The sequence below is a fragment of the Ovis canadensis genome, chromosome 14 (assembly GCF_042477335.2).
Source record: "Ovis canadensis isolate MfBH-ARS-UI-01 breed Bighorn chromosome 14, ARS-UI_OviCan_v2, whole genome shotgun sequence".
NCBI lineage: Eukaryota > Metazoa > Chordata > Mammalia > Artiodactyla > Bovidae > Ovis > Ovis canadensis.
Window position 1 is genome coordinate 64,256,468 of NC_091258.1, and position 9,738 is coordinate 64,266,205.

The following is a 9,738-nucleotide window of genomic DNA, read 5'->3' on the forward strand; positions in this document are numbered from 1 at the left end:
GCTTACTCACACAAACCAAGACACAAAACGAAAATACTCTTCTGTTTTCACATGCATGGAGGCAGACATGAGTGCACAGGTATATACAGGATCACATGTCAAATGAATACCCTGGAACATGAACTCATGCGGAAGTCTATTTAGATACTGGTTAGCTTGAACTGCACAACTTTGTTGGGGATTTTAAAAGGTCCCAGGACCCAAAGAAGGTAAGAGAATATCCACCTTTGGCCAAGGAAATGGCCATGCTACAAAAGGAACCAAAAGCTAACAAAGCACCTGAGAGCTTTAAAAAAGCCTGAAGCATATTACATTAAATTCCATGCAGAAATCTGTGAGTAAAGTACCAAATACGCAATGCCTACAGGCTGCTGCCCTCTACCCCCGGGGCCTCCACCTCTGGGCTTCTAGCTTAGGAGGGAAATGGACCCCAGTCGCCCAATATGCAGAGCCACGGAAGGGGCTGGGCTGGGCCGGAGAGAGGGCCCAACAGGTTGGAATCCTCTTCCTCCAGCAGGAGCTACAGGAAGGAAGGAAGAGTGCAAGACCAGGTCACACCCATCTCCCCTCCCAGCAAACCCTCCCTTTTTACCTCATCTAATCCAGGCCCATCTTTGTTCACCTGGATTATAGCAAACACTTCCTCCTCACTGACTTTACCACTTCTAGTCTTGCCTCGTCCAACCTCTCCATCACAGCCACCATACTTATCTTTCTAAAGCTCAGAGTCTCTGAATACATCCCTGCCTAGCTCAGAAATATTCCCTTGTTCCCCATCATGTATGGTTGGTTGTTTACCTCCATGATCAGAAGCCCTTCCAGACTCACCTGCTTCTGTCTCAGCAGTTCCTTCAGGCTAGCTTCCTCACCTGCATTGCATGCCCAACCCATCATTTTGGACAGGAGAAATCTCAGCCTTCTCTTTCCCCATAGGTATTTCTCATGCCTCAAGATTCTTCTAGATCTCTCCAAGTTTATCACTAAACTTTGTGAAAGCATCCAGGTTTTCCAAATAGGATGCTTTAAAGGCAAGTTGCCAAATAGGAAACTCTTTAAAAGCAATTATCAAGGGTCCAGGCCAGACTCTTGATACCTCCTCAGTCCCTCTCCAGACTTTAGCAGGCACTGTGGGTCCAGAAGCCCTGGGCTGGAGTGAGGAGACCAGGCTTTGCCACTGACTTGCTATATGCTCTCAGGCCTCTTTCAGGGCCTCACTTTTCTTGACATCAGGGCACTGGACATTTGCTTTTGAGCACACAAAAAAATAAATTCACTGAATAACTCTCAACTTTAATCTAAGGGGCTAGGTTGAAAAGCGTGGGGCCTGGGATCTTCAACTTGCTGACCTCCTGATTTCCTTGGTTAGTCCCTGCTTGTTCCAGCACCTCCGTTTCTCAGTCATGCCTTTCCCATCCTTTTGTTTTAGAGAACAGGTTACCTGGTGGGCCACAAGGATGGAGCAGGGAGATCCAGGCAGGGTTGGCAGGGCCAGGAGTCAGGCGGGGAGCCTGAGATGAATCTTTCAGTCCCACAAGAGCCTCAGCTGCCTCCCGCTGCAGCTGCCGCTCTGATGAGGCAGAGGTCCAGGTCAGGCGAGAGGGTCCGGGGGCCTGCAAAGGAGAGACGCAGACTGGGAATCCCTACTTCTACCCACCCTCCAGAGGCTCCCTGTCCCTGGTTACTTCATTATTCCCTACTCTTCCCTTCCCCAAGCTGAACTTCCTCCCAGGGTCCTGGATCCCACTTCTTTTTCAGGACCTGTGGCTGTAGCAGAAGAGGGTCTGGGGTGCCACAGGGCTGGAGTATCAGAGTTGAGCATCTGGAAATAAGGAGAAAAGATGCCAGGAGGATTAAACTCATTGACAGACATGTATACATGAAAAGAGGAACAGGATTTTGCTGTGTTCTGATCTGCGATTCTGAGTGCCTGTGGTCATTAGGTTTTGTGGCTTTGGGCAAGTCCCTCTCTCTGTCTGCCCTGCTTTTTTTCCTGTAAAATGGAAACATCTTATAGCTTCTTACTCCCAGAGCTACTGTAAGGATTATGGGAAGTAATTGGTGTCAGTTTAAAAAACAATGGACAAAACACCTACAGGGATTTGAATGGTTGTTCCTGCCCTACCAGTGTCTGATTTTCTTCCCTCCTAGTTCCTTAATCCCCACGGAACTTGAGGAGCTTGGCCAACCTTTAGGAAACTCTGTCTAAATGGCCTCTGGCCTCTCTCCTAGGCCTCTGAAGTTTTTACCATCATGCCCCTGACCCCTCACGTCAGCAGGCAGTTCAACCCTATCTGTTTAAGCAGATTTAATAGCCACTATTTGCTTAAGGCCAGGGCTTGTGCTAAGTGTATTCCATATATTACTGCTAATTCTTATTATTACCAAGAGGTAGTACTGTCTCTGATTTACTAACAGGAAATAGGCTCAGAGAAGTAAAGATACTTGTACAAAGATTCAAAGCTAGACAGTTAGGAGAGCTCTGCCTCACACAATAGTCTGAGATTTTTTCTTCATCATCTACTATGGTGTCCAGCACAGGGTTAGGCACATTATAAACACATGTATTTTTCTCCCTACTCACGTGCGGGGCAGGGTAGAAGGCCCTTGGGATTCTCCAGAAAGAGGAGCTGTCAGTATTGGGTGAGATCCTGTGCAGGCTGGGAGAGGCCCATGAGTGGGCAACCGGAGGGCAGTGCCAGGGTCAAAACCTAATAAGGAAAAGAGAATGCAGAGTATACAGTGTTCAGAGGTCATGGCTTCTGTCTTGCCTTTTCCTACCCTGTATCCTTTCGCTCTTCTCTTTCTGACACAGTGGTACACAGTCATTCAAACATCTGTTGAACTAACGTTGAATTCATCTTACCAGGGAAAGGATGCAGTGGGACAGCAGGTTCTTGGCACAGCAAGCGGCACACCACTGGGGTTGGCATGGAAAGGCCTGGAGGCAGCCAGTGCCCAGGGGCCCAAGGGCCTGGAGGCATTGGAGTCCAGGGCAAGGGCGAGGCTTCTGGGGGACGACTGAGCAGCAGAGGGCCCCGAGAGTTCTCCTGTAAGGGCAGGGAGCACAGGTTGGAGTCAAGCTGAAGGCTGGAGAAGGAATGTTCTAAGATTGGGACCCCAAAACTTCACAGCTTCAAGGGCTGCAAAATCCCACCCCATCATTTTGCCCATGGAATAGAAGTGATTTGCCCAAGATTATGTAGCAAGTCAGGGCTGGACCTAGAACCCAGGTGTTGAGGGCACAAAGGAAGGGGTCTGCACAGGGGCTAGGACAGGAGTCACTCCCTCAGGGCCCAGGGGGACCATGTGCCAGTGGGGCTGGCACAGGCCTTCCTTACCTTTCCAGGAGGTGTCAGTGCCAGTGGAACTACATGATGGGGAGTCTGAGGCTGGGGTGCTATGTTCTCCTTTCCAGCTGTGAGGGACCAGGGAGAGCTTTGGGGAGCTCTTTCTCCTGAGTGCCTCCCACTCCAGCCCCAAATTGAATTCTTATCTCCCTCTGTCCCATTTCTAGCCCCTGATCTCATTACATTCCTTCTAACACTTAATCACATTTTACAGTTGGGGAGGGAGAGGCCCAGAGAACAGAAACTCCTTGCCCAAGATTATGCATCAATTAAGTGGCAAGACTGGGCTTCTTTTCCCGACTTAGGCTTTTCCTGCCTATTCATCTGGCCACAGCCAGTGACACTTACAGTGGACCCCTGGTCGAGTGACTCCCTTCTTGACACGGCTGGGAGCTTTGGGAGGAGCTGCCCCTCTCATGAGTCCCTGGGCTAGGTGCCTCTTTAACTGTGCCTCCTGCTGCCTACGCAAGGCCACCTGGGCAGCCATGACCCTTCGGCGCTCCCTAAAAAGGGGGAGTGGTGAGTCAAAAGTCAAGTCAGCCACCTTTTAGATGAGGCCCATCCTCTCCCTTCTCTGGATCTCATACTTACAGGATGAGGACACATTTGTGACACTCGCATGCCTGAAAGAGGCACAAGCGCTTGTGGCCCTTGAGGTGGGCAGTGACACCGTGGTTGCGGCAACGGGCACAGGTTGGAGAGCGACTGACAGCTCTCCTGGGGATAAGTTCCATGCCCTGGGGGGCTCTGGTTTCAACCCCTGTGGCAGAGTCTGAAGGGCAGTGGTGGACAGCAGGCATTTCATTGGGGTCCATGGATCTAGGGGCAGGAGTGGAGGGTCAGGGTGGCCACGTCGGTCCTGTCCTGACTATCCTTCTTGCCTCTGGGAGACCACACCTGAAGGGTTTTCCCACTTTGCCCATCCCGGGACTCAGCTGTCACCCTTGATTCTCCCCTCGCTCTCTCCCTTCTTCACCCTTCCTGGGGCATCCTCCTCTCCAAGAACCTCTCTCCTCTTTCCTTTCTTATGTATCTTTCGATCCAAACATTATTCTCTGCTTATCTGTACCTTCCCAAGCACAAATACCAGTTTGGGGCACACTCAGGCACTCTCACGCCCCCTGCAACAGTTCTTACACTCCCCATCACCACCCCATTCCCATGATTTTCCTGGCATCCTCTTCCACAATTATCATCCTTCCCCCCTTCAGTTATCCAATTCCCACACATGCTTTCGTGTTCCCCTTTCAATCCTTAACCCTCATGTATGCCGTACAGTTCAACTTCTCCCTGCAGCCCTTTTAATCAGACCCCCTTGCACCCCAGTAAATATATCATTCGCAAGAATCCCTTGTCCCACTTTCAAGAATTACTTTCATTTCCTCAGCAAAGGTTTACTGAGCCCCTTCCACGTGCCAGGCCCTGATCTAGACCCAAAGACCCCCCTCCCCACGGCCCAAATTCCTCTCTTGCACCCACACTCCTTCCAAACTAACGCAAAGCCGGGCAAGTCGCTGCGCCCGGCCATCACGCGCCTTCACCGACTCCCAACAAGTAGTCTCGAGCCACTCCCGCCCCACACCCCACCGCCCCACTCAGCTGTTCCTCGCGCGCAGCCCATTCTGGAGCTGTCCCCCACAAACGCCGGGTCCACTCCAGGGTCTTAGGGAGGGGGCGGGGCTCGGGGAGCGCGCCCAGGGTCCGCGGGGCGGGGGAAAGGCAAAGGGGGCGCGAGGAGAGCGAGCAGGGAGGCGAGAGGATGCCTGGGGCTGGGAGTCCAGAGCAACAGAGGGAGGGGAAGAGACACGGAGGGGCGGGGTCGTGTTAGTCTCGTCAGTCCGGAGTTACCACAGCCTGGAACAGAGTTACAGTCAATCTGGAGGAGGCGAAAGGAAGCGCTGAGGCAGTGGCGTGAGGAACGGCTGCGCTCGCGCCACTTTTCCCGCCCCTTCTCTAAAGGACCAATGAACTTCAAGCGGCGAGTCCTGCGCCGAGGCAACCGACCAATGCGCTTCAAGATCTTGCACTGACAGCCCACCCCTTTACCTCCGGTCCGCTTCTCCTCGCGCTGGACTATCAATCCAGCCAATAGCGCGTCGAGTTGAGTCTCGCACTTATCCCTTCTCCTTGTGATTTGCCTTTCCCAAATTGTTCTTCCCCTTTTGGGAGAGGTGGCCAATGGGGCGTCGAGTACTGCTTCCAGTACAAGGCTGGCCCCGCCCTCAGGAACGGCCGCCTGGCCCGCCCTCCCGCGAACGTTGACCTGGACTCATCGGCGCATGCGCAGTCTCGTCCTCCGGCCTGAGCGGCACCCCCCGCCTCTGGAGCATTTGGTGGCCAGGACTTGACTTGAGCGGCTTTTCACTGCGTGGACACCCGTGTGTTTTTTCACTTCTCTCCCACTACCCCAACTCACGATCTACATTTCTCCTTTTATGTTCCCCTACCTGTGATATCCTTGTTTCCCTCCCAGGTCCCACCTTCTAACGTTGTGGCCCTTTCCTTCTGTCTCTTATGGGCTGTGTCTGTGCTGATTTCCCTAAATTTGATGTTTTCCTTCTCTGGAGTCTCTCTTTTTGCCTGTTCATCCTGCTGATTTTTGAAACCCTCTTTCCATATGCCTCATACCCTCATAGACTGTCCCCCTTCCCCTCCTATCCCTGTCTTTGGTTCCCGAGATACTTTTGTGATTTTTAACACTTTGCACCCTCTGTGTTCATCTTCCTCCCGGGTTTCACCCCATTCTCTGGCCTCCACTCTGTAATTGTAGCCTTCTCTGTGCATCTCTATTAGACCCATCTCACTGTTTCCCCACCCCCATCCTCTGTGTTGTCCCCTTTTCTCTATGCATCCTGCCCTGTCTCCTTTTCTGTCTTTGAGCCTCTCAGATAGTCTCCTCCCCACCCCAGAACCCGATCTCTGTGCCCAACTTCTCATTTTTATGCCACTCCCGAGTGTGCTCTCTCTGCTGCTCGTCCTCTCTTTCCCTGCAAGTTTCCGTTCCATTAATTTGCTCCTCCTTTTCAGTGTGGTTTCTCTTGTAGGAATGGTGTCTCCTCTGATCACTACTTCAACCCTTTGCTCTTGAGGATTTTATTCCGGTCTTTTCTGGTTGTGTCCGTGCTTGTACCCAGATTGCTGGGGCCTGTGGTTTTGCATTCCAGGCAGGTGTGTGCCCTGTCCCCTGCTCAGTCCAACTCCTTTGATCCTTTGTCTGCCTTCATTCCCCCTTTCCGTGCCCCATCTTTTCTGCTGGTGTTGGCTTCTTGGTTTGCTGCAGATTTCTGGGTTAAAGATCCTCTGTCAGGTATTCTGGTCAGAAAAGTATGGCAGAAGTGACCTCTATCTGGACTGCTGTGCAGGGGAGCAGTACTAGACAAAATTGGAAAGGTTCTTTGGGGCCCATCTGAGGGATGAAGGGTGGCCTGTATGTGGGAGGCTTGAATGCCAGCTAAAGAGATTGACCTTGATCTTTTAGATAGTGGAGAGAGAGAGATGGGGAATAGGCAGGCAACATTTTGGAGAGCTTAGCACTTGCCTGGCACTTTATGCTAATAATCTTAATAATGAGTCTATGAGATATATTTTTAATATGTTTTATAAATGAGTTCAATAGGAGGCATAAGATCACACAGCTAGTCAGTGGAGAGGTAAAGATTCCAACCTTGGTCTGTCTTTGAGTTCAAAGTCTTAAGAACTTTGTACTACCTACAGCATTTTATTAATTTCCAGTAATCCCCAGTTCCCCACTTTTATTCCCTGTCCCACAGGTGCTCATTTAAGATGGCACACGCATATCTCTTTTAGTCTGTGTGTGTTCTTGGATGTGCAGTGTTTTCTATGCATGATGTTTTAACTTATGCAAGTGACATTGAGCTGTTTATTATTAAAAATAATCAACATAGTGTTTTTATGATCCATCCATGTGCATGTGATGTGTACAGCTAACCAGTTGCTTCTAACTAGTACATGATATTCCATGGTATGCGTCCCCTGTGTGTTATGTGTTCACTTGGTCTCAGGGAGGGATGCCCATGTTGCTTTCAGCTCACTATTCCCACCATACTACCACATCCTTTTATGTGTTCTTTTGTAGTTGAAGGTGGAAATCTCTGTTTTGTGTACATAGGATATACCAGAAATAGCTATTTGTAAACCTAATTTCATACTGTTCATGGGGTTCTCAAGGCAAGAATACTGAAGTGGTTTTCCATTCCCTTCTCCAGTGAACCACATTCTGTCAGACCACTTCACCATGACTCATCTGTCTTGGGTGGCCCCACAAGGCATGGCTTAATTTCATTGAGTTAGACAACGCTGTGGTACATGTGATCAGATTGGCTAGTTTCCTTGATTGTGGTTTCAGTGTGTCTGCCTTCTGATGCCCTCTCGCAACACCTACTGTCTTACTTGGGTTTCTCTTACCTTGGATGTGGAGTATCTCTTCATGGCTGCTCCAGCAAAGTGCAGCCAGTGCTCCTTACCTTGGATGAGGGGTATCTCCTCACGGTTGCCCCTCCTGACCTTGAACATGGAGTAGCTCCTCTCAGCCCTCCTGTGCCCAAGCAACTGCTGCTCAAGGCAAAATGATAGGATACTGAAAGAGGAACTCCCCAGGTTAGTAGGTGCCCAATATGCTACTAGAGATCAGTGGAGAAATAACTCCAGAAAGAATGAAGGGGTGGAGCCAAAGCAAAAACAACACCCAGTTGTGGATGTGACTGGTGATGGAAGCAAGGTCCAATGCTGTAAAGAGCAATATTGCATAGGAACCTGGAATATTAGGTCCATGAATCAAGGCAAATTGGAAGTGGTCAAACAGGAGATGGCAAGAATGAATGTCGACATTCTAGGAATCAGCAAACTAAGATGGACTGGAATGGGTGAATTTAACTCAGACGACCATTATATCTACTACTGTGGGCAGGAATCCCTTAGAAGAAATGGAGTAGCCATCATGGTCAAAAAAAGAGTCTGAAATGCAGTACTTGGACGCAGTCTCAAAAACGACAGAATGATCTCTGTTCATTTCCAAGGCAAACCATTCAATATCACGGTGATCCAAGCCTATGCCCCAACCAGTAATGCTGAAGAAGCTGAAGTTGAACAGTTCTATGAAGACCGACCAGAGCTTTTAAAACTAACACCCTAAAAAGATGTCCTTTTCATTATAGGGGACTGGAATGCAAAAGTAGGAAGTCAAGAAACACCTGGAGTAACAGGCAAATTTGGGCTTGGAGTACAGAATGAAGCAGGGCAAAGGCTAATAGCATTTTGCTAAGAGAACGCATTGGTCATAGCAAACACCCTCTTCCAACAACACAAGAGAAGACTCTGCACATGGACATCACCAGATGGTCAACACCGAAATCAGATTGATTATATTCTTTCCAGCCAACGATGGAGAAGCTCTATACAGTCAACAAAAACAAGACCGGGAGCTGACTGTGGCTCAGATCATGAACTCCTTATTGCCAAATTCAGACTTAAATTGAAGAAAGTAGGGAAAACCACTAGACCATTCAAGTATGACCTAAATCAAATCCCTTATGATTATACAGTGGGAGTGAGAAATAGATTTAAGGGACTAGATCTGATAAGAGTGCCTGATGAACTATGGATGGAGGTTCATGGCATTGTACAGGAGACAGAGATCAAGACCATCCCCATGGAAAAGAAATGCAAAAAGGCAAAATGGCTGTCTGAGGAGGCCTTACAAATAGCTGTGAAAAGAAGAGAAGTGAAAAGCAAAGGAGAAAAGGAAAGATATAAGCATTTGAATGCAGAGTTCCAAAGAATAGCAAAGAGAGATAAGAAAGCCTTTCTTAGCGATCAGTGCAAAGAAATAGAGGAAAACAACAGAATGGGAAAGACTAAAGATCTCTTCAAGAAAATTAGAGATACCATGGGAATATTTCATGCAAAGATGGGCTTGATAAAGGACAGAAATGGTATGGACCTAACAGAAGCAGAAGATATTAAAAAGAGGTGGCAAGAATACACGGAAGAACTGTACAAAAAAGATCTTCGGGACTTCCCTGGTGGTCCAGAGTCTAAGACTCTGAGCTCCTAATGTAGGGGGCCTGGGTTCAATCCCTGGTCAGGGAACCAGAGCCCACATGCTACAACTAAGACCCCATGTAGCCAAATCAATAAATATATATTAAAAAAATAAAAAGACCTTCACGACCCAGATAATCATGATGGTGTGATCACTCACCTAGAGCCAGACATCCTGGAATGTGAAGTCAAGTGGGCCTTAGAAAGCATCACTATGAACAAAGCTAGTGGAGGTGATGGAATTCCAGTGGAGCTATTTCAAATCCTGAAAGATGATGCTGTGAAAGTGCTGCACTCAATATGCCAGCAAATTTGGAAAACTCAGCAGTGG

General features: G+C 49.0%; 1 protein-coding gene across 1 annotated transcript; it reads right to left on the bottom strand.

Moving 5' to 3' along the window:
* Positions 1–407: 407 nt before the first annotated feature.
* Positions 408–4,162, bottom strand: DMRTC2 (DMRT like family C2). Its single transcript, XM_069550933.1, has 8 exons — positions 3,939–4,162; positions 3,696–3,850; positions 3,339–3,415; positions 2,864–3,044; positions 2,582–2,708; positions 1,759–1,819; positions 1,439–1,610; positions 408–520 (listed from the first exon to the last, which is right to left on the bottom strand). Exons 1-8 carry the CDS (start codon positions 4,160–4,162, stop codon positions 408–410), a joined length of 1,110 nt encoding a protein of 369 aa, XP_069407034.1.
* Between the last annotated feature and the right edge of the window lie 5,576 nt (positions 4,163–9,738).